The following is a 23,484-nucleotide window of genomic DNA, read 5'->3' on the forward strand; positions in this document are numbered from 1 at the left end:
GTGCTTGCCTAGTATACATGAAGACTCAGATTCGATTCCTCTGTACCACATACATTAAAAAGCCAGAAGTGGTGCTGAGGCTCAAGTGGTAGAGCTGTAGCCTTGAGAAAGCCCAAGGACAGTGCTCAGTCCCCGAGTTCAAGCCCAGGACTAGTTAAAAAAAAAAGTCTGCAGATCCACCAGCATCATAGCCTTGAGCAGGGGTCACTGCCACTGCCCCCACCCCCACCAGGCTTCGGGAGGTCACTCTGGACAGCGTTTTATTGACACCCTTGTCCCCTGGTTAGCAGAACACAGCACTGGCTCCTGCCAGCTGGGTGCTGGTGCTCAGAGCAAGAGGGAGCCCCATAGGGGCGGAAAGGCCTCCTGAAGCAGGAGGAAGGTCCAGGTAACCAGGGCCCTTTCAGCACTCCAGGCCTCTGTGCAGGTGGGCTGGCTGTAGCCATGGGGAGCAGAGTCTGGGCCTTGGGCGGGGCGGTTCAGGCCCCCACAGCCGGGGCCTCGTAGTTGAGCACGTAATAGTCATGGACGTACATGAGCACAGCCACTGGCTGCCCGATGATGAGTGTCAGCCACACAGCTGCGTTGCCATAGTTACCCTGGAAGAAGTTGCCCACCAGCCAGGCCAGAGGGATCTGGGGACATGTGGGGCCATGGTCAGTTAGCCAAAGCCGTGACAGGGGGAAGGCCAGTGGGTGAGGGGTTGCTCACCTGAGCTATCATGGCGGTGAATGCCCAGAGACGGAACATCCGAAGGGGGATGCTTACCAGGTACTGGAATAAGAAAAGAGGGTGTGTGTGTGTCCCTGCTGGTCACACCCCTGCCCAGAGGGCAGGCAAAAGGAAAGATGGCAGAACACTGACCTCATGGAAGAAGGCTGAAGCCAGGAATACTCCTGCCCTGGCCAGCCATTTGCTGCTGCCCCGTCGGAGCAGGGGCTTGTAGAAGTGTCTACAGAGAACAGAGGCCAAAGGATGAGGCCCTGAGAAATGGCCCGGCTCAGCGCCCACACCCCGCATGTGCTCAGATGACCCACCTGCTGCACCACTTATGCACGGGGATGTTCCAGTTCTGCCAGAAGTAGGTGACAGACTCTGAGTTCCTGGGGTCAAGAGATGGTGAGTCAGAGTGTGCCGCCCTAGCCCGCCAGGCCCAGGGGACCATGGGTAAGGCAACCCACCACCAGTCCCTGTAGAACTCCCGGTCTCCAAACTGCATAAGCTCTGCCACAGCATTCAGGCAGGAATGGAAGAGCCAGTAGAAGAAGATGAGCCAGATGAGGTGGTTGGGGACCTGCGGAGGGAAGGGGCTTCAGGTTCTAGAACACCTCCCCCCTCCCCACATACACCCGTCTCTCAGGCTCACTTCATCCTCGAACCCCAGGCACTCACCGCCAGCTTCAGGAGGCGCTCAATGATGCGAGAGTAGTCCATATCCTACAGAAAGAGGCTGCCTCAGCCAACACGGCCTCTGCTTCCACCCACTCCAGCCCTGGGTCCCTGAGCTCACCTTGAAGGTCTTCATGGAGTTTTGGATGGTAGGTACCATCCACTGCAAAAGAAGGCACCACGTTCATTCTTAAGTGTCCCCATTGCGCTGAGCCCTACCCACGCGCCACTCGTCACACCTACCTGCTGTATGAGCCCCACCTGGAGCTGCGTGAAGAACAGCTGGGGAGGAAGCAGACAGGCGCCACCTGAGACTGCGTCTGGGGCCCCGACCCAACACCTGGTGACCCCTCCTCACCCCAAACCTCACCATCTCAAGAACCCGCCGCAGCAGAAAGCGCTTTCGGATTCGTGGGGAGCGGGGGAAGTTGAGTTCATAACACAAAGTTGGGGCAAAAATGAAGTAGTAGAGATCTGGAAGGGAAGGGTGGCGGCTGGAGCCAGACTGGCCATCTTGCCTCAAGCCTCAGGGAGGCCCTGCCCCATGGGTCCTCACCACGGTAGGTCAGGTTGTCTGGGTAGCTCACGGTGTGCTGCTGAGTGCCGGTTCCACTGGCCTTCCCCGCAGAGGCTGTAAGCATGGCGGGGGAGGGTGAGGACAGTAGGCTGGGCCATGTTGCTCAGGCCAGACCCCAGGTAAGCCCCAGACTCGCAAACCCTACCCGCCTTAGCCTGGACCCTGTGCTGACGACACCACAAGTTGACATCCCGGTAGGAGAACAGCTTGAGGAAGAGGATGGAGTACGATGCCAGAGCCAGCAAGGAGCCCACTGCAGAAGAAGCATCTTAGCCCACGGCCACCCACGCCGCAGCCGCCCATGTACACAGGGTCCACATCCACCAGATGGAGCCTGGGTGCAGCCCAAAAGGAGCTGGCCTGGTGAGGGTGGGGCGGCACACCTGGAGTGATGGACTGAACCAGTAAAGACACAGCTGCCGGGAAGCAGAGGATGGTCACCAGATTGGCCACGTGCAGCAGCAGCCCCGCCTGCTCTGTCAGGGCACCCTGGGAAGGAGCAGCGCACTCAGCCCGGCTCCTCCCTCCAGCAAGCCCAGCCTCAGGCAGACCCCTGGCGGCTGTGCCAGGGATAAGGGCGGGCACCACTTACCACTGCCAGGCGCTTTTCAATGTGAAACGCAGCCACAGCAAAGATGTTGGCCACTGAGGACAGAGATGCCGTGAGGAAGGCTCGGGCCCAGGTCAGCTGGTCCCCACCCATGGCCCGCTTTTGAGCCCAGCTCACCAATAACCAGGCATGGAGCAGGCCAGTTATAGGGGTCCTTTAGGAACAGAGACACCACCTGGATGGGGTCCACCAGGATGCCGTACCTGGAAGTGGGGCAGTGGAAGCCTGAGTGGGTGTGGGTGTGGGGCCTGGCCCAGAACAGCCTCACCAGACAGCGGGGGATTCGGGAAGGGCCTACCATCTTTACTCACTTGATGAGGTTCTCCAGAAACAACCGTGCATTGCTCAGGATCTGCAAGAGACACAGGCTCAGCCTGCTAATACGGGCCCCATCTTACTCAAATCAGCACCTCTCCGCTCCCCGGATCCCTCTGAAGCACAGACCCTAGGCCAGGGCAGCAGCCTCCATCCTAAAATCACAGCCACACTGGTCTTTAACACCAAGCTCTGAGACTCACCACCAACCTGACCACACACCAGTATAGGGCAAAGAAAAGCCTCTGGTTGTCCTCTGCAGGAGAGACTGGTCCTGCTAGCAGAGCCTTCCCAAGTGCCATGCAGACAAGCCCACTGTGCGGCAGCCATTGTCTCACCATGCTGGGTGGAGCCTCCTGTTACCAGTGCTGCCAAAGCCCCTACACCCACATGGGAGAAGTCTGCCAGAGCTGAGCTCCAGGGTCAGACCCTACCGGAGGACCAGGCTGAGGAGGGTGAGCAGCCGCCCAGATCCTGGGCACAGTTCTCCCAGATGGGCCAGCCCCCCTACAGCACGCAGCTCAGTGGCAAGGAGCTGCAGCAGGCTTTACCAAAGTCGCCAGGGTCAGGGATGAGGTGCTCGAATCGGCTGCCCTAACAATGCTCCAGTCCCCAGGAGCTGCGTCCTGATACCACCAGCTTAGCCTGCCTCCGGGGGCCCAGGTCCTGTGAGATGGACAGGCAGCAGGAACCAAGGAACACGTTAGGGCCTCATGCCTGGGTGTTCAGGGAAGGCTTCACGGAGGATGTGGAAAGCCTAGAGGCTGCCGCCTCCCCCACCATCAACCTACCAGCCAAACATGTGGCCCTACAGTATCGGCCCTGCAGTGAGGCCTCTCCTGAAAGCCCCACTAGGCCAAGGGGACAGACAGACCTCGGGTGCACAACCCCTCGACAGGACGAGCACAAGAACAAAAGCAGCGGCAAGGCTACAGGAAACAAAGTACTACCTGAGTACCTCCAGGGGCCTTTCTTTTACTTCATTTTTCTCTTTAACTTAGGGCTTGGGCACTGTCCTTGGGGTTTTTTTCAAGGCTAGAGCTCTGCCACTTGAGCCACAGCACCACTTCTGTTTTTTTTCTGTGTATGTGGTACCAAGGAATGGAACCCGGTGCTTCATGCATGCGAGGCAAGCTCTCTACCACTAGGCCTAGCCCATGCTCTCGGCCCAGAGGCCTCTTTTTTAGATCAGTCTGGGCTGAAGAAATGCCATAGCTCCTCTCTTGTGGACCCCCCTGAGATGAGACATGAGGCTGTCTCCAGGGCAAGGGTGCTGGAAGCCTGGACCCTCCTGAGACATGGCCATGTGTGGTGTACGTGGAGCCCCTCCCACACTGGCAGCCAGAGGAGATAGGCTCAAGCAAAAGCAGCCACTTCTGGGTGGGTTCAAAGACCTCAGGCCACATCATCTCTGGTAGAGACTGGGCAAAGGTTGCCCCTAGCCCTGCCCTTCAGGCCGCCCTTTGAGCCTCCAGCTGCACTGGCTCCTAGGGTGGAGTTCCTGCCACACCCACACAAAGGGTCCAGGCCCCAGAGGCAGAAGACCTTGGACCTGGCCCAAGGCTCCATCCACAAGTACCCATGGCTGAGAGACTGGGCCAGAGGCCCCGGTGGCACAGGATCCCCCAAGACTTCTTTCACAGTTAGCCAGAGGTGGGATAAGAGGGTGACTACTAGTCCTCTCTCTGCCCTTCATGGTTGCCAGCTAGGGATGAAGAGGACCGGACCCTCCACCCCTGGGGTTCGGCTCTCACAGTCAGAGTCAGCCCCCACTACCCACAAGGCTCTCCTGGAAGTCAGTGAAATCCCATGTGGCACTCCAGAGACTCCCCCTTCTTCCTTCCACCATTCTTAGGCACACACCCCAGGTCACACACACTCACAGCAGAGACTGTGTCCATAGCAAGACCACGGGCGGGCCTGCTCCCATTCCCCACCCTACTCACCAGCATCACCACACACCAATTCAGGATGCCACGGTAGTTGCTGAAACCACTATCTGAGCTGAACAGGGAATCCTGCAAGCGATGGCACCTGGCAAAGAAGGGAGAGGCCCCACCTGTGAGCAGATGCTACTGGGCAAGATGGGGCCTCGTGCCATCCAAACCACCTCTGTGTCCACTCTCCCCTCCTTCCCCATCGAGAAGTTGGGGAAGAAGCCAGGCAAGGTCATGCCAGAAGCCAGGGAGCTACAGTGGGCAAAGTTCTCAGGAACACACACACACACACACACACACACACACACACACACACACACACACACACACACACACACACGGAGTTTCCCAGGCCTATGCGGGGCTCAGGCATTTTAGGCCAAGAAACTAGGGCTACTCACCAGAAGCCCCAGACCCAGACTAGAACCAGGCTCTTAGGACACTAATCTGAGGATCTGTGTCCCTACTTGTCACCAGCTGGCATTCCTGGGCCAAGGGTCAGAAATGGAGTCCGCACTGCTCATTTGGCCCACACTAGCACCCATGGTAGTTAGCGCTAGGCACCCATAGTGGACACAGGTGCCCAGGCCAAAGGCCAGCCAAGTACCCGGCCTAACATACCCCTTTCTGGGTCAATGACTTGGCCCTTGTATGCTCACAGCAAATTCTGAGTTCCTGCTTTGACTGAAGCTGATGGGTAAAAGACACTCAGCAAGACCAGGAACCCGATATGAGGGAGGCCTCACTTGTGGGAAATTCCCACATAGCGCGGAGGTAAGGGACACCCAGTGAGACTCTACCAAACCACCAGCCAAGTGTCCACTGTATGGTATGGCTGGACAAGGCCCAGCCCCTGGCAGAAACAACAACGGAACAGTGACCAGAGCCCAAATCCCAGGAACCAGCACCCTGGCTCACTCATACTAGCTGAGGCGCCACCTTGCCCTCCAGCTGTTGTGCCACCACGAAGCCCCATAGAAAAAAAGAAAATAAAGAAAGGAAGGAAGGAATTGAGCAAGGTCTTGGTTTTGCAAGAAGCGAGCAAGTGTCTCCTCTTCCTGCTCACCACTCATGTATCTGCCTTGAGTCATCTGGGCAAGAGATATGTCACAAGGCCAGCTGCAGGCAGAGGCCTCTTGGGGACAACCTCACCTCAGTGCCACAGAGCAAGTCAGCTCTGGTTGGGATCAGCAGTCTCACAGCCAGGAGAGGGGCCAAGAGAGCTGAGAGGCAATGCCAACAAGCCCAACCTTTATCCCCAGACCAAGGTCTGCTTAGTGTCTAGTCCATCCACAATAGGCTCCAGTAGCCTGGGCTGGTAGGAAGATGCTCATACCCTTCTGGGGTTTTTTTTGTTTTTTGTTTTTTTTTTCTGGGTCATGAGGACTTGAACTCTGGGCCTGGGCACTGTCCCTGAGCCAAGCCCCACTTCCCATTTTCTGGTGGTTCACTGGAGATCAGAGTCTCATGGTCTTCAGTACCTGGGCTGGCCTTGAACCACGATCCTCAGATCTCAGCCTCCCGAGTGGCTAGGATGACAGGAGAGACCCACCACACCTGGCTTGTCATACCCTTCTTACTGGTCACCTCAAACAGCAAGCCCAACCTTGGCCCCTGCCATTGTCTAAACTGCCCCCCAAATGTAGGCCTGGCCTTCTTCTATCCAACAAGCCTGTGGTGATTTCTACCTGAACCTCTTTTCTCCCTACCCCCTACCCCATGTCTGCATTTCTTTTTTTTCTTTTTTTTTTTTTTTTTTGGTGGGTCATGGGGCTTGAACTTGGCCTAGGCGTTGTCCTTGAGCTGCCACCCTACCCCTTGAGCCAAGCCCCACTTCCCGTTTTCTAGAGGTTAATTGGAGATAAGAGTCCTTTTGTGCCCAAGCTGGCTTTGAACCTTGATCCTCAGATCACAGCCTCCTGAGTAGCTAGGATTTCAGGTGTGAGTCACCGTGACCGGCTACATTTGACTTTCTAAAGAACTGACACACTTAATTTAAGGCAACATTTCAACCAATGCTGCTCACAGTCTGTAACCTCCAACAGGATAGGTATGAGACTCCCCAGAGATACAGCACCAGGAGGACGACCAGCAGGATGGCCTGCTTCCCTAGGCATTAGTTAGATGGGGTGGGCCTCCTAACTGCACTGCTTCTCTCCTCCTTCTTTTCCTCTTTCTCTCTTTCTTTTCCTTTTCTGCCAGTGTATCCTAGGACTTGAGCTCAAGACCTTAGCACTGTCCTTGGTGAGCCACAGCACAACACACACACCACTGTGTAAGTGGTGTGAAGGATTTGAACCCAGGCCTACATGCATGCCAGGCGAGCACTCTAACTCCTAGGTCATACTCCCAGCCCTGAAGCTTATTTTCTTTCACTGAACTATCTGGAAGTCTCTCGGCTGGTCTAACTGCTGTCCTCACACCACAACGACTGTTTCACAATAATATGACCTCTTTCCCCTTTGGGCTGGGGGTGAAGGGACCAAGAAGCCCATGCTGCGTTATCTCCAGCTGTCGCCATGATTAGGACAGAAGTAGGGAAAGGGTCTTGTTTTCCAAAGCTGACCCAAGATGTCATAAGAGCTTTTTCCAAGTCCCTTCCTCAAGTGCTCACACGGGGACCACTCTCCACTGGGCAGCATTCCCACTACCCTGCCTTCGGCCCAGGAAGCCCCTCCCCTTCTAGGTCAGACAACCCTGGCTGGGAAGAGGGGGTATCTACCAATACCCACAGAGGAGGTACTTGCCAGAGCACCACCTGGACTGGAGGGCATGCCACGAGACGGCCAGCAGGGGAGGGAGGAGCCAGCCAGAGGGCCCCGTAAGGCAGTCTCCGTCACCCTCTAACCTACTGAAAGCCCACTCATGTCCTGGATCTTCCAGCTGTCTCACACTCAAGACGTGGAACAACCCTCCTCCTTCCCTCCCACAGCCACCAGGCTGACTCTGGCGAATGTGAGGCAAAGCAGGAGGCAGTGGCCTCCTCTCCTCTCATGTGGGACTTGCTAAGGCAGAAACCCGAGCACCTCTACCACACACACACACACACACACACCTAGGTTGTGCTGCTCCCAAAAGCGGTGTAAAGCATGGACTAAGTGGTCCAGGGCTTCGCTGAGCAAGGAGGGAAGCAAAGTGACTCAACCCTCCAAGCCAGCATCACCTCCTTGGCACTTCCTCTGTGCCATCCTCTAGCCCTGGGGCACAGATTACTGGAACAGGCTTCTCAAGTCTCCAGACCAAACTGAGAGCAGAGGCAAGCAGGATGGGAGCCTTTCCTTGCAGGCTCACCTAGCCACAGGGCAGAAGTGAGTTCACACCCAGAGCCTGGCCCACCTGCTCAGCCCAAGGTGAACAGGAAATGTTGGGGAGGGGAGGAGGCGGGAGTCAGCAGAATTAGGAGGAAGGGAGAAAGGAAGGGCTGGGCTGGGCCAAGAGCAGCAACAAGCAGGGAAGAGGAGAGGCTTTGGCAAGGAGTGACAGGGAGTGAGCTACATACAGGCCAAGTCCCAAAGCACAGTGAGAACAAGGCCTGGCCTGGCCAGCAGGAGAACGGAGCACTGGAGCAGGGGCCTGCACCCAGGGTTGAGAGCGGAGCACATGCATCTCACTTCAGGAGGGGTGGGGTCAGCTTGAGGAGCTGAGGCAGCCCAGTGGGAGGGATGCCCAGGGACAGCCATCCAGGCGGGACTCTGCGAAGCACTCACAGCACAGGAGCACAGACTCACCAATGTAGAGGAGGAACCTAAATGCACCCCCCTGGCTACCCTCACGTGGGACCTGGGTCCCCAGCTGAGACCTCTCTCCCAATCTCATACCAGAGGATCCCAATTCCACCCCCTCTGAAGGTCCCGCTCATCCTCCCCTTGGCACCTGAAGAGAGGGGCAACTTGGGACAACCAGTGGAGGGAGACTCCAGAACCTTCCAATCCAGCCCCTCCCTCAGCACCACCCCAGACCCACCCGAGGGCCCCTCCCCCACAGGATCCTCAGGGAGTCTTTACTGACCTTCGTCCGCACTGTGCCACACCTGCCTCCTACCAAGGTTTATCTTATCTCCCAGGTGAACTGTGAGTACCCCAAAAGACAGCCTTTGGGCCTCCCTCCCTCCCCTAGTGAAAGAGCCAGGCCCTGCCAATCAAAACACCCACTGCCTCCTTCCTCCTCGCCCCTCAGCTTGTTTCTGAGCAGTCCCTTAGGCCCCCAGGAGGGTGCCCAGAAAAGGTGTACGGGTGGCCTGGGGCCCTGGCCACGGCCCCCCACTCAGGGAGGCAGGTCCCCTCCTGCAGACGTGCACAGTGAAGCTTCCTGGGCCCCCACCCGGGAATCCGGGTCTCCACGCAGGACACAGCTCTGTGGCCCGGAGGGGCCTCCTGGACAAGCCGACACTCGGGAAAGTCTGCCCGGACCAGAAACTTCTGTGCCGCTGCCCCCGGCCCAGACCAGCCTGGAGAGGCGCGTCCTGCCCTCGGGGCACCCCCAAGACGGCAGGGCACCCCCAGAAGGCAGCCTCTCCCTGCCCTCGGGGCACCCCGGAGACGGCAGCCTCCCCCCTGCCCTCAGGGAACCCCCAGACGGCAGCCACCCCCCTGCCCTCCCGCCTGACCCCCCCCTGACGGCAGCCTCCCCCCTGCCCTCCGGGAACCCTGTGAAGGTAGCCTCCCCCCTGCCCTCAGGGAACCCCCAGACGGCAGCCACCCCCCTGCCCTCCCGCCTGACCCCCCCCTGACGGCAGCCTCCCCCCTGCCCTCCGGGAACCCTGTGAAGGTAGCCTCCCCCCTGCCCTCAGGGAACCCCCAGACGGCAGCCACCCCCCTGCCCTCCCGCCTGACCCCCCCCTGACGGCAGCCTCCCCCCAGCCCTCCGGGAACCCTGTGAAGGTAGCCTCCCCCCTGCCCTCAGGGAACCCCCAGACGGCAGCCTCCCCCTGCCCTCCCCCCTGAACCCCCCCTCCGTGACGACAGCCTCCCCCCTGCCCTCCCCCCGTGACAGCAGCCACCCCTCTGCCCTCCCCCCGTGACAGCAGCCTCCCCCCTGTCCTCCCCCCCTTCGTGACAGCAGCCTCCCCCCTGCCCTCCCCCCGTGACGGCCGCCTCCCCCCTGCCCTCCCCCCGTGACGGCCGCCTCCCCCCTGCCCTCCCCCCTGCCCTCCCCCCGTGACAGCCTCCCCTCCCCTCCCCCGCCCTGCCCGGGATCCAGGCCCCGGCGGGCCCTCAGGAAGGGTGCGTGGGCCCCGCGGGCCTGACGACCGCCCCCACCTGGGTGGCCTTGACGGGGCAGCGGCGCGGGGTCGGGGCCGCTCCGTTACCTCAGCTCCCAGTGGCCACTGCCCACGGCGGCGCCTCCGTCCTTGAGCCGCGGAGACCCCCGGGCCGGCGCGTCTCCCGCGGCGCCCGCGTCGGGACCGGCCGCGCCGTCCCGCACCGCCGCCTCCTCCGCCGCCGCCCCGGGCCCGCCGCCGCCGCCGCCCGGGCCCGAGGGCCTGGAGCCCGTCCTCCGGCGCCGGGAGCCGCCCGCGCCGCCGCGATCGCCCATGGCCGCGGCCCGCACCTCCGCCCGGCCGAGTCCTGGGCCCCGCGGCCCCGCCTCCGGACGCCGAGTAACGGCCGCACCGCCCCCTGCCGGCCGCCGCAGCCGCCGCAGCCGTCCGGGCCGCGCTCGAGACGCCCGCCGGCGCCCGCGGCCCAGGCCCCTTATAGCCCCGGCCGGGGGGCGGGGCGGCGGCCGCGCGGGGCACGCCGGGACTTGTAGGCGACGCCGCCGCCACGCCGGGGAGGCGGAGCTGCGGCCCGGAGAGCGGGGGACTGGGGCTGCGGGGCCTGGAGGTGGAGGGGGCGGGGACGAGGCAGGGGGGGAGGTGGAGGGGGCGGGGACGAGGCAAGGGGGGAGGTGGAGGGGGCGGGGACCAGGGGGGAGGGGGAGGTGTAGAGGGCGGGGACGAGGCTGGGGGGAGGTGTAGAGGACGGGACGAGGCGGGGGGGGGGGGGGGGGGGAGAGGGCGGGGATGAGGCTGGGGGGAGGTGGAGGTGGAGGGGGCGGGGACGAGGGGTGGAGGTGTAGAGGGTGGGGACGAGGCGGGGAGGGGGAGGTGTAGATGGCGGGATGAGGCGATGGGGGAGGGGGAAGAGGCGGGGACGAGGGGGGATGGGGAGGTGGAGAGGGCGGGGACGAGGCAGGGGAGAGGTGGAGGGGGCGGGGACGAGGCTGGGGGGAGGTGGAGGGGGCGGGGACGAGGGGGAGGTGGAGGTGGAGTGGGCGGGGACAAGGGGGGAGGGGGAGGTGTAGAGGGCGGGGACGAGGCAGGGGGGAGGTGGAGGGGGCGGGGACGAGGCTGGGGGGAGGTGGAGGGGGCGGGGACGAGGGGGGAGGGGAGGTGTAGAGGGCGGGGACGAGGCAGGGGGGAGGTGGAGTGGGCGGGGACGAGGCTGGGGGGTGTAGAGGGCGGGGACGAGGCATGGGGGGAGGGAAGGGGGCGGGGACGAGGCGGGGGGAGGGGGAGGTGTAGAGGGTGGGGACCAGGCATGGGGGGAGGGGGAGGGGGCGGGAGGCGCTGGATGACCGGCGCCCCGCCGCCCGCCCGCGGCTCCTGGCTGCAGACCTCGGGTCCGTCCCGTCCCCTGCCCCGCCCGGCCCTGCTGCTCCCCGTCTGGGGGTCCAGGGGCTTGACCTCGGCGCCCCACCGCCTGAGCCACGACTCCTCTCCCGCGTCTTCTGGGTACATGCCGAGGCCTTGAACCCAGGCTCTGCGCTTGCTAGGCCACACTCCGCGGCCCCTTCCAGGCAGAGTCTCGTAGCCCACAAAGGAGAGCCGCATCCGGACAGCCCCTCACACGCGTACCCTGACCCTGTGGGTCAGCCTCATCCCCTGCCCCGAGGCTTGATCCTCATCAAAGCTGCTGGCCCCGGAGCTGGGAAGGTGGTGGAGTGGTAGAGGGCCTAGCATGTGTGAAGCCACAGGCTCCACTCCTCAGACCCACGTCAACAGGAAAAGATGCAGGCACATGGCGTGCCAGACCCGAGCTCAAGCCCCGGGACCTGGACGGGAAGCTGCTGGCCCTGGGCCTGAGCAGACAAGGCTAAGTCTTCGTGAGAACTGATCCAAAAGGAGGCTGGATGGAGAAGAATATACCTTTGAAAACCTAGACCATAGAAATGAGTTATGGGATTGGCTGGAGATGTGGCTTAATGGCAGAATGTTTGCCTGGAAGCCTTGAGTTCAATTTCTCAGTAACACATCAAGAGAAAAGGCCAGAAGTGGAGCTGTGACTCAAGTGGTGTAATGCTAGCCTTGAGCTGAGGAGCTCAGGCACAGCGCACAGATCCAGAACTAGAGCTCCATGACTGAAAAAGAAAGGAGGACAAGGAGGAGGAGGAGGAGGAGGAGGAGGAGGAGGACCAGGAGGAGGAGGAGGAGGAGGAGGAGGGAAAGAAAAGAAGGAAAGAAAGAAAAAAAAAAGAAATGTGTTGTGAAGGGCTGGAAGTTTGGCCTAGTGGTAAAGTGCTTGCCTAGCTTCCACAAAGACGCGGGTTCAATTCCTCAGAACCATGTATACAGAAAAAAGCCAGAAGTGGTACCATGGTTCAAGTGGTAGAGTGCTGGCCTTCAGGAAAAAGCCCGAGGATAGGACTCAGGCCCTGAGTTCATGCCCCAGGACCCACAAAAAAAAAAAAGAGAGAGAGAGAGAGGGCCGGGAGTTTGCCTCAGTGGTAGAGTGCTTGCCTAGCATGCACGAAGACCGGGGTTTCATTCCTCAGTACCATATACATAGGGAAAAAAAGCCGGAAGTGGTGCTGAGGCTCAAGTGGTAGAGCTCTAGCCTTGAAAAAGTCCAAGGACAGGTTTCAAGTCCTGGACTCAAGCCCAGGACTGGCAAAAAAAAAAAAAAAAAAAAAAAAAGGAAAATTGAGTTGTGAAATTGCTTCTCCCTCTCATTCTCTCTACAGTGAATGCAAAACTTCTATTTTGTGTTTCTATGTCATTGGGCTCTGATGCCATCCTCCAATAAGGAGTAAAAACTGGAAGGCAGACCCACTGCTAGATGAATGAGCAGATTTATAATCCAGCCTACCACTGAGTCCAAAGACACTGCACATTAACCAATGAAGAGTGAAGGTTCCTATTGGCTTCGGCCATGTCCACTCTCAAAGCTGTCAACCAGCAAGTGACCATGAGAGTGAGATTACCATGTCACAAAGAGGTAGGGCCTGAGGACAAGAGACCCGCCAGTGTGGAAGCCTGAGGACAGGCTACCAGGTACTGACAAGCTCGAGTCTCCTGCATTAGGGAGTAAGGTGTGGCCTGCTGCATGAGGAAAAAGTAGGTCAGGTTGGTTGGGGGAAAAAGGTACACGTGGCCGAGTTAACAAGAAACCGGGGTGCAAAGCTTCCGACGAGCTTGGAAGCCTGGTGGGATAATTAAACTTGGGAGGGTTTTAAGGCTTAGAAAGGGTCTCCAGCATCTTTGGGCTGTGAATGGAGCAAGGTAACCTGTTCGAGTCTATGGCAGTGGAACTCAGCAGCCCGTGCCACCTAGGGATGGGGAGGTGAGCTCACCCGGGGCTCCTGCAGGCTCCTTCCATTCTCCTGACAAACCGCCCTCCGTCCTGGTCGCCTCCCGAAGCTGTGGTGGGCAACAGGAGGCCGCCGGGCTGCCTTTGCCACTTGCCAAGGCACCTCTCAGATGCAGGGTGAGTGGACTCCTGAAGCAGACCAGCTGCTTCGCTCCTCCCGGGGACGCCTGCTCCAGCGGACAGGGCCGGCAAGAGGGCCTTGGCAGGCCTGGCCGCCGCACCTTCCCGCCCCGGCGCCTTGGTCGCTTTCTGGTGCTGTGTGTCCCTGTGTTTTGGCTGGTCGTGGGGCTCTGCCGCTACCCTTGAGCCACAGCGCCACGTCCGGTTCCTGGAGGTTCGTGGGTGGTGAGCGTCTCCTGGGCGTCGGTGCCCTGGCTGGCTTTGAACCGCGGTCCTCAGGCCTCAGCCTCCTGAGGAGCTAGGACGGCAGGCGGCGAGCACCAGCCGGGAAGGCGCTGGGGACACCGGGGACGCGCGGCCCGGCGAGGACACATCAGCCAACACTCCAAATTCTATCAAGAGTGGCATTTATTCTCCTCGTGGAGGCGCGGCGCTCCGGGGAGCTGGTGCTATTGTGCTTAGGAAGGAGGTCTGTCCGTCCGTCCGTCTGTCCAGCCGGCCCGGCCCCAAACGGGGGCGGAAGAGGGGCGCGGCCCGAGTAAAAATCCCGGCCGGTTCCAGGCGGGAGTGTGTACAAGGCGGCGGGGCGCAGGCGGGGGTGGGGACGGGGCGGGCCGGCAGCCTCCGCCCCACCCGAGGGCCCCGCACCTCGGGCCCTGCGTGTAGAATCGGTACAAAATAGGTGCTACCTAAACGTTCCTTCTACCTGAATTCTCTAAGTCGGTTATTGTGCTGCTTAGTTACGGGGCGGGAGGGGGCCCATGGCTTTCCACGGCGGGGCGGGGCGAAGCGGGGAGCCCCTCCACAGGTGGGCAGCCCCGCGTGCGGAGGGGCGCGGGGCTGCGCAGGCCGCCCGCGGGCGCGGGGGGCGGCTCTGGAGACGCGGGTCCCCGCGGGTCCCGGGCGGCGGCCTAGCTGGAGCGGGGGTGACGCTGGACCGTTCCGCCGTTCCAGCGAGCTGCACCTGGGCCGCCCGGGGCAGAGCCTGCGGTGGCGGAGTTGGAGGAGCGGCGACGGCGCGGGGGGGGGGGGGGGCCCTCGCTGGGTCCGGCTCGGCCGGCCCGGGTCAGAGCTTGACCCCCACTGCGGCGGGAGGGAGGAGCGGTGTGGGCCCGGGGGCCGGTGCCCCGCGCGCGCCCCCCCTCCCGGGCCGCCCGGGAGGACTCAGCCTGGCACAGGGTAGGTGCCCAATGATCAGCGAGGGGGAGGGCGGCTGATGGAGGGACACTGGGGGCAGCCCCTCCGCCCCCGTCCCCGGGCCCTTGACGCCCGCCGGGCTCTGCCGTGGGGTGGGGGGAGAAGGGGAAAGAAAGTCTGCGCGGCCGGCCCCGCACAGCATCCCTGATCTAGGGGCCTAGAGGGCGGAGGGGCGGGGGATACCTGATTCTCAGTAACTCTAGAGGCTGCGGCAGCTTCGCATGCAGTGCGCATTATTGCTCTATAGTCGGCATCGGACTAACTAAGGGAAGGGGAGCGGGCAGCCCCGGGGAGGGCCGGGAGGGGCGGGGCTGCATGCAGTGACGTCACAAAGGCGGCGGCCAATGGGGCGGGCCCTCGGGGCGGGGGTGCCGCCGCGGCTTTGGCATAGACGGGCAAAAGTTGGCAACCGTGTGGGGGCGGGGCCTGAGCCTCGGGGGCGGGGTCGCCCCGGGCGGGGCGGGGGGTGGGGTCGGAGGCTCCGGGAGGCAGAGCCCGGCCGGGGGCGGGGCTCAGGACCGGAGGAAGAGATCCGGGACGTCCCGAGGCCCGGGGACCCTCCTGAACCCGAGTGCAATCCGTTCAAAACTAAAACGTACAAATACAGAAGGGAAGAAACCGGACGCGTCCGCGACCCCCCCCCCCCCCGGGGGGCTTTACCCGCAAAGTGAATGCAGAGGTGTGGGGAGGGCAGTGGATCGCCTCGCCCGCCGGCCCCGGGTGTCCGCCCGGGGTACGAGGCAGGGGGCGCCGGGGCAGGGCGGGAGCGGGAGCTGAGTAGGTCGGATAAGTCCATGCGATTCGATATGCTTCATTATTATTCGATATGGAGGACAGAGCCCGAGAAACTGGGCTGGAAGAATTCGGATTTGGCAGAGGATGCGAGGCGAGGGTAGGAGGGCGGCCCGCGCTGAGGCCCCAGAAAGAACCCGAGGGGAGAGGGTGCCGCCATCCTGCCCCCCTCCCCGATCCCCCAGCGTCGGGCACTCCCGGGAGTCCTGGGGGCGGGACGCCTCGCAGCTCGCCCTTCCACTCCTCCCCGGGTCTGCGGCTCCCTGGACGTGTGGGCGGAAAGCCCTCCCTGGAATGCTGGGGGGCAGGGGGGGTGGGGGTGGGGAAGACCTGAGTCCCCGCCACGCGGTCGGAGGGCGCAGAGGAGGGAGGAGGAGGGCGCTCCTAACCTCGCCTCACCCCTGTCTTCAGAGACTCAACTGAGAGATGAGGTTCGGTTCTGGGTCTGTTCGACCCTATTGCTGGGAGAAAGCCTGGGGCACCCTGGAGGAGAGGGGAGGGGTTCGGGATGGGTCTCCCCTCGGGACCCTATTGCTTGAAGGGGCTGGTGAGGCCCCCGGCGAGCTGAGCGGGGGCAGGGCCGGCTGCCTCCCCCTATTGCTGAGAGGAGGGGCCCGCTCTCCAGCCCCTCCGCCCCGACTCCCGCAGACACTTCCCTGGGGGCCCGTATTGCTGAGAGCCGACCTGGCCTGCGCGGCGGCCCCGCGGCCCTAGGCCTGCACGGGACTGAGCTGCGGCGGCGCGGGGGCCGCGGGGCCGCCGGCGCCGCCCTTGAAGCAGGCCGACTCGTAGTGCTTGTTGAGATAGGACTTGAGCGCGAAGCTCTTCTTGCAGCGCTTGCACTGGAAGTGCTTGAAGGCCGAGTGCGTCTGCATGTGCGCGCGCAGGTTGGAGCGGTCGGCGAAGGCCTTGCCGCAGTGCGCGCAGCCGAAGGGCTTCTCGCCGGTGTGCGAGCGCATGTGGCCCTGCAGCAGCCAGGGCCGCGAGAAGGCCTTGCCGCACACGCCGCACTTGTGGCGCAGGTCGTGCGTGAGCAGGTGCATGGCCATGGCCGGCATGGACACGTACACCTTGCCGCACGTCGGGCAGCGCCGCGCCAGCTGGCTGTCCAGGCTGCGGTGCGTCTGCTTGTGGCGGCTCAGGTTCGACGACGTGGCGTACGTCTTCCCGCACTCGCCGCACGCGTGCCGGCCCCCGACCCCCGCGGCCCCCGCCCCCGGACGCGCCTCGGCGCCCGCCCCCGCGCGCGCGCCGCCCCGGCTCGCCGGCCCCGAGCCGCGCGCGCCCGGGCCGCCCCCGCCCCCCGCGTCGCCCTCGGGGGCCGCGGCGGCCGCGGCGGCGGCGGCGGCGGAGGGGGCGGCGGCCGCGCCCGCGTGGCCGGCCTTGCGGCGGGAGCGCCCGTCGGTGATGAAGAAGGCGTCGGCCGCGTAGCCCTCGCTGACGGCCGCGTCGCCGTTGATGTAGCCGCCCGCGGCGGTGGCCAGCTCCGGGCGGGGAGTGGGCGGCGGCGCTGAGCCCGAGGCCGCCGGACCCAGCTCGCCCCGCACCGCCGCCGCGTACATGGGCTCCGGGGACGGCCCCTTGAGCAGGGCCGCTTCGGCGTCGCCATCGTAGACCGACGCGGGACCCACGTAGTCGCTGAGGTATCCTGTAGGCCAGGCGGACAAGGGGCAGCGGAGGGGGGCCGGGGCGGGGGCGAGCCGCGCGGGACAGGGGGCAGGGAGGGGGCCAGGCGACAGGGGGGCGACGCGCACGGGACGGGGGGGGAACAAGGGGTGACACGCACAGGGCAGGGGGCAGAGGGCAACACGTACAGGATAGGGGGCAGGCAGGAGACAGGGGGTGACACGCACAGGATAGGGGACAGGGGATAACACGCACAGGACAGGGGACAGGGGGTGACACACACAGGACAGGGGCAGGGGTGACATGCACAGGACAGGGGGCAGGGGTGACACGCACAGGACAGGGGGCGGGGGTGACCCGCACAGGACAGGGAACAGGGGGTAACACGCACAGGACAGGGGGCAGGGGACAGGGGGTGACACGCACAGGACAGGGGCAGGAGACAGGGGGCAACACACGGGATAGGGGGCAAGGGACAGGGGCAACACACAGGATAGGGGGCAGGGGACAGGGGGTGACACGCACAGGACAGGGGGCAGGGGACAGGGGGTGACACGCACAGGACGGGCAGGAGACAGGGGGCAACACACAGGATAGGGGGCAGGGGACAGGGAGCAGGGGTGACACGCACAGGACACGGGACGGGGGTGACACGCAAAGGACAGAGGGCAGGGGACAGAGAGTGACACGCACAGGACAGGGACAGGGGACAGGGGGCGACACGCACAGGATAGGGGGCAGGGGAGCAGGGGTGACACGCACAGGACAGGGGAGCAGGGGTGACACGCACAGGACAGGGGCAGCAGACACGGACGGGAGACCAGGGTGGAAAGAGAGTGGAGGCCCGAGGACAAAGAAGAGAGCAGGGGACGGCAGGGCGGGATGGCGATGGCAGGGAGGGGAAGAGACGGGAAAGGAGAAAAGAGGAGAAGAGAGACGCAGAAGAATGGATGAGGCCGGCGCGGGCTCCGCCCCCGCCGCCCCGCGCCCGCGCGCCGCCGCCGCCCGCCGCCCGGGGGGGCGCATCCGCGGGCGCGGCCGCCCCCCCTCCTCGAACCTCAAGGTCAGGGGGGAGGGGCGGCGCTTCCTCTCCTGCTCCCGCCCCTCCCCCGCGGGTTCTCCCCACTTCAGCAGTTTTCCCTGATTATGCAACACACTGCAGACCCGCCGCCGCGCACAAAGCCGGGACTGCTCGCCCAGACCCCACGGGCTCCACCTCTCCGGGGTCCCCGCCGGCTCTCCTCCGCAGCTCAGAATGTCCCCGAGCCTTGGCGCTGCCCCTTCGGGTCCCCTGGGTCTGCGAACAAGCCTCAGAGACCTCCATTACCTCCTCAGCACGGCTGGCCCTCGCCATCCTCCTCTCGCACCCACCTCTGCCGTCATCCTCTGTACCCGCTCCCTACCCTTGCAGCTGAAGCCCTTGCAGGCACTCTTCTCCCCACACTCGTGTCATCCTCGGGCCCTGCCTCTTCTGGGAGAGGCCTTCTCAGGCCTCATCACCGGCATCCGGGGAGACCGTGACAAGCCGTCAGCTAGGACACCCCAGGGCCACAGTCAGGAACTGGGGGCTGGAGGCAGCATTACTCATGCTGGCAACCGCGGTTATTCTCAAGGTGCAAGATGGATCTCACAGCCTCCGGGTCATAAACGCACACCCTTCACGGGCTGCTCCTCCTTTCCCCCCGGCCTCTCGGGAGTTCCAGCGGAGTGCGAGCTGCACACCTACTCATGCAGGGTCACCTATGCAGCCACCCAGACACACGCGCAGTCACATGGTGCACAGCGCCCTCAGAGTCACATGGTCCCATGTAGTGGCACACAGGCAGGCACACACTCACACAGGGTCACACACAAGCCAAGTCACATGGCCACACGCAGTCACATGGGCCCACACAGGCTCCTGCTCCTGCAGGTCACACTGGCTCTGCCACCCCACACTGCTGGCACTCCTGGCCTCTTTGAACTCTTGCTAAACAGTTGTCCTTGAACTTGGGCACCTTTACACAAAGAGCTGCCATGCTTCCAGCTCTCTGGGCTTGCTTCCCTCTTCTCTCCTCTCCTCTCCTTTCCTCTCCTCCCCTCTCCTCTCCTCTCCTCTCCTCTCCTCTCCTCTTCTCTCCTGGGAAGATACTGCTGGTACCTGGGCCCTGACAGGTGGGCCACCCTGTTGGACCCCGGAGCTCTCAGCATTCTCCTAGCCGGGTCCTGGAGGTGCAGTGAAGGGAAAGAGGAGGGTAGTGGTGTGGCCTAGGTTTCTGGGCGTGAGTCTGCATGGGCTGGTGGGGCTGGGTCTTGTCATGTCAGCAGGTGGCCCTTTTGGCCATTTGTCTCTGCCCAAGTAGGGGTGTTGGTGTGTGTGTGCGTTCTCCCCACCCTCTCCTCCCCCATCTGCACTCTGCCCCGCCTTGGTAGAGGTCCAGCCGGGGGTTCGCTCCCCTCTCCCCACCCCCTCCACAGCCCTGGCTCCAGTCTCAGCCTCCTGCCTGGACGCTTCTCCCAACCCTGCCTCTGCCTGACACTCCAGCCGCCCACCCTTTCCGCGGGAGCCCGGCCCGGGCCCTGCCTGGCCCTGCCCGGCCCCGGCCCCTGCCCTGCCCGGCCCCGGCCCTGCCCGGCCCCAGCCCCGGCCCTGCCCGGCCCCGGCCCACAGCGCACCTTTCTCGTGCAGCCGCACTCCCAGATCGCTGCGGGCGCGCCCGTGGGAGCCGTCGAGGTCTGCCGAAGAGAACGAGTCAAGTTTGACCTTCTTCACCAGGAAGGACCTGGGCATGGTTCCTGCGGGGCTCCGGCGCGGCGGGCCTGCGGAGCCGGGGCTCGGGGGGGCTGCGGCCGCGGCGGCGGGGCCCCGTCACCATCCGACGGGCGGCCGGGGCACTGTCCAGGCTCGGCTGGGCTGCCGCCCGGCGCCGCTCCCGCGCCGCCCTCTGCGCCTCCGCTCGTCTTCGCCTCTCCTGCCTTCCCTCTGCCTTCCCTCTGCCTGCCTTTCTCCTCGCCGCGGCTCTTCCTTCTTCCCTTGCTGGCTGGCTTCCTTCCTTCCCTCTTCTGGTCCCGGCTTCCCAGCCCGCAGTGCCGCCCCTGGACAGGCGGGGGAGGAGGCTGGGGGGGCGGAGAGGGGGGGCGGCTCCGTCCCGGGCCCCGAGGCTGCGAATGGGTGCAGGGCTGGCCCGGCCCCGCGGCCCCCGTGCTCGGCCCCCCCGCCGCCGCGGCGGAGCCTCAGTCAGCGGCCCCCCATGGCCCCGGGGGCGGCGGCGGCGCCGGGCCCGGAGGACGCGGTGGCGGCGGCGGCGGCGGTTTCAGCACCGCGGCCAGCGCCGGCCTGGGCAGCACCGCGGCCAGCGCCCGAGCTCGCTCGGCCGGCGCGGGCGGGGAAGGGCGGGCCTCGGGGCCGCGCCGCCGGCGGGGGTCCTCGGCCGGGGTCTCGGGAGCCTCGCTTTATTGTTCTGCAGCCCGAGAGCGGCGGCGGCGGCGGCGGCAGCGGCGGCGGCGGCGGCGGCGGCGGGGGGCGGGGGTCCTCGGGGGGAGGGGAGCGCGGGGAGGGCGGGCCGAGGGCGGGCGGCGGGAGGGGGGGCCGGGGCCGGGGGCGGGGCTCGGCGCTCGGACAGCTCCGGGCCGGCCTCCCGAGCCCGCAGCAGCCTCTGCGTGCGGCCCGGCTCGGCCGCCGGCTTTAAAGCGGGCGCGGGAGGGGGGGCGGCGCAGGGCGGGGCCGCGAGCGCGGCGGGGTCTCCCGGGCCGGCGGGACGGCATCGGCGGCGCGTGGGGAGGGACGCGAGCGGGCCCGGCGCCCACGCGTCCCCGGGCCGGGGTCACGGGGGAGGCTGGGGCGGCGGAGGCGCAGCGCGGACGCGCCGCGTGCCGCAGTGCCGAGGCCCGGTCATCCCGGCCGACCCCGCCGGCGCGGCGGGGTGAGAGGGCCGGCCCGGCCCCGCTCCAGACCCTCGGCGCCGGGGGTGGCTTCCGCCCCTCCGCCGCCCGCCGCCCGCCGCCAGCCCTTCCCGGCCGCCCGCCCGCCCGGCGTTTGCAGCCGCGTGACGTCAGGAGCGGCGGCCAATGGCGGGGCGCGGGGGCCCGGGCCGCACAATGGCCGCGCGCGGGGGCCTCGGGCCCGGGAGGGCCGGGCGCCGCCATTGTCCCCTCCCCGCCCGGCCGGGGGCGCCTCGCCCGGGCCCCCGCGCCCTCCCGCTCCGGCGGCCGCGGCCCCCTCCTCGCGGCGCCGCAGCCGGCCGCGCTCGCCCGGGGCGGGGGTCCCGGCCGAGCCCCTCGGCTCGGCTCCCCGGGGACGCGCGGAGGCGCAGCCGGAGGCGCGGGGGCCAATTAGCATGTTGATTGCGGGGCTGGGGGCGCATCTGGACCGAGGCCTCATTACGCGCGGACCCTCGGGGCGCGGGGGCGCGGCCGGGCGCCGCCTCCTTCCCCCGGGCCCCGTCCCGCCCCGGGCCCCGTCCCGCCCCGGGCCCCGTCCCGCCCCCGGCCCGGTCCCGCCGGCCTCCCTGCGTCCCCTCACTGGCCCAGTCTCCGGCGGCTCCGTCCTCGTTCTACCCGGGCACTCGGCCCCCTGGCCCTCCCCCTCTACTCTGCCCCGTCCCCGTCCTCTCCGCAGGCCCCTCGCTCCGTGGCCTCTCACTCTCGTCCCTGCCCCTCGCCGTCCCGCTCCCTCCTTGGCCCCCGGCTCCCTTGACAGAAGAGCGCTGAGCAGACGCGCGGGCCGCGGCCCCGCGGCCCCCAAGGGGACCAGTCGGGCTAGGCCTGCCCTGGCTCCACCCTGGGGCACCGGGTGGAGGGGCAGCCGGGTCCTGGCCCTGGTCCTCAGGCCTCCAGGCCTCCGTGCGGAGGACTTGTGCCGCCCTTCCCTCCTCACCTGCCTCTGCATCCGAGTTCGCAGCGACTCCGGGGCCTGGCCCAGCCAGGGGCACCTAGGGGAGGACGGCGGTGGACCTCGCCGGCGGTGTAGACTCTTCCAAGCAAGGGCCTCGGGGCCTCCCGCTGAAAACCAGGGCTTTCAAGGCTTTGCTGCAGTGGAGGGACCCGCCAGGGGGCCCAAAGAGTGGGTGCTCTGGGCTGTGCGTCCGCTGGATCCTTCTATAGGAAGGAAGGCCGCTTTTGACTCTCCTGGCTCATCTTGCTGTTCTGCCCAGTCCCCTGTCCGTTCCTGGTTGGAAGCCCAGCCTGTGACCGATGGTCTTCTCTACTTCTATTCCATCTCTCTCCACTCATGTCCAGACCCCATGTGGCAGAAGGGTCTATGGAGAGAACCCCTAACTCAACAGAGCCAAAGCACCTACTGCACCCACGCTGCGGCCTGATGACCCTGTCCTCGTCCTCTGCTGGTGGTGTGTCCCAGCAGGGGTCTTCGTAGACAGCCTCGACTGAAGGATCCGTTCCCAGAGGAGAGGTGGTGATGGGCAGAAAATGAGGGGTTCAGTTGTGACAAGAAGGTGTGGGAAGCTATTGTGGCGACTGGCTAGAGGTGCTGGGGCAGAAGGAGGTCATTAGCAATAAAAGAAGGTCTGCGCTAACAGGACCGTCTAGGGGCCAGGAGCTTGGCCTAGTGGTAGGTGCTCGCCTACCTTGCACAAAACCCTGGGCTCAATTCCTCCATAACAACATACACAGAAAAAGCTGGAAGTGGCTCAAATGGGGTTCAAGTAGTAGAGTGCTAGCCTTGAGAAAGCTCTAAGACAGTGCCTGAGCCCTGAATTCAAGTCCCAGGACTGAAAAATAAAGAAAACAGTTCTTGAGAATACTTAGGCAAGAAGGAATTCAGGCACGATAATGGTGTGTGTGAGTGTTGGTGAGAGAGCATGAATGTGTTAGCCAGAGCTGGTGCAGTAAGGACTTCTGGCGGGGAGGGGACAGAGCTTTGCAGCCTCAGAAGGGAATGAGCTAGCAGGGCTCACATTCTGCCATGGTCTTCTATGAGGTTAGATAAACCACTCCTGGAAAATGGTTCCAGAATGGCAGTGGCATGAAGAGAGGACAGGGCCTCTCAGGAGAGAAGGAGCCTCTTGGGAGTTGGCTGGAGTCGGGGAGGGTTCATAGAGCCCACTCCAAAAGGCCTGAAGGGTGGGCAGATAGGATCTCAGCTAGGTTAGAGTTTTGTTTTATCTTCGCCTGTGCCAGTCCTGGGGCTTGATCTCAGGGCCTGGGCACTGTCTTTGAGCTTGTCTTACTCAAGGCTAGCACTCTACCACTTGAACTGCAACTCCACTTCTGGCTTTATGTTGGTTAACTGGAGATGAGTCTCAGACTTTCCTGCCCAGACTGGCTTTGAACCACGATCCTCAAATCTGAGACTCTGAATAACTAGTATTACAAGTGTGAGCCAGAAGCACCCAGCCAGCCATCAAGATAGTT

The 23,484-nt window shown here is 64.4% G+C and overlaps 2 protein-coding genes across 2 annotated transcripts; both read right to left on the reverse strand.

Annotated features, from left to right (window-relative positions):
• Window positions 1-243: 243 nt before the first annotated feature.
• Window positions 244-10,455, reverse strand: Dgat1 (diacylglycerol O-acyltransferase 1). The gene is made up of 17 exons (XM_090339588.1): window positions 10,137-10,455; window positions 4,838-4,925; window positions 2,888-2,928; window positions 2,694-2,779; window positions 2,559-2,611; window positions 2,350-2,455; window positions 2,112-2,219; window positions 1,946-2,020; window positions 1,760-1,863; window positions 1,633-1,671; window positions 1,511-1,552; window positions 1,393-1,437; window positions 1,182-1,294; window positions 1,038-1,103; window positions 865-952; window positions 712-774; window positions 244-635 (listed from the first exon to the last, which is right to left on the reverse strand). Exons 1-17 carry the CDS (start codon window positions 10,361-10,363, stop codon window positions 480-482), a joined length of 1,500 nt encoding a protein of 499 aa, XP_090195714.1. The 5' UTR covers window positions 10,364-10,455; the 3' UTR covers window positions 244-479.
• A 4,087-nt stretch (window positions 10,456-14,542) lies between these two features.
• Scrt1 (scratch family transcriptional repressor 1) lies at window positions 14,543-20,655 on the reverse strand. The gene is made up of 2 exons (XM_090339630.1): window positions 19,789-20,655; window positions 14,543-17,155 (listed from the first exon to the last, which is right to left on the reverse strand). The coding sequence occupies exons 1-2, from the start codon at window positions 19,901-19,903 to the stop codon at window positions 16,218-16,220; spliced, it is 1,053 nt and encodes a 350-aa protein (XP_090195756.1). The 5' UTR covers window positions 19,904-20,655; the 3' UTR covers window positions 14,543-16,217.
• Between the last annotated feature and the right edge of the window lie 2,829 nt (window positions 20,656-23,484).

The sequence above is a fragment of the Megascapheus bottae genome, chromosome 9, assembly GCF_031878675.1.
Source record: "Megascapheus bottae isolate mThoBot1 chromosome 9, mThoBot2.hap1, whole genome shotgun sequence".
In the NCBI taxonomy this organism is placed as follows: Eukaryota; Metazoa; Chordata; class Mammalia; order Rodentia; family Geomyidae; genus Megascapheus; species Megascapheus bottae.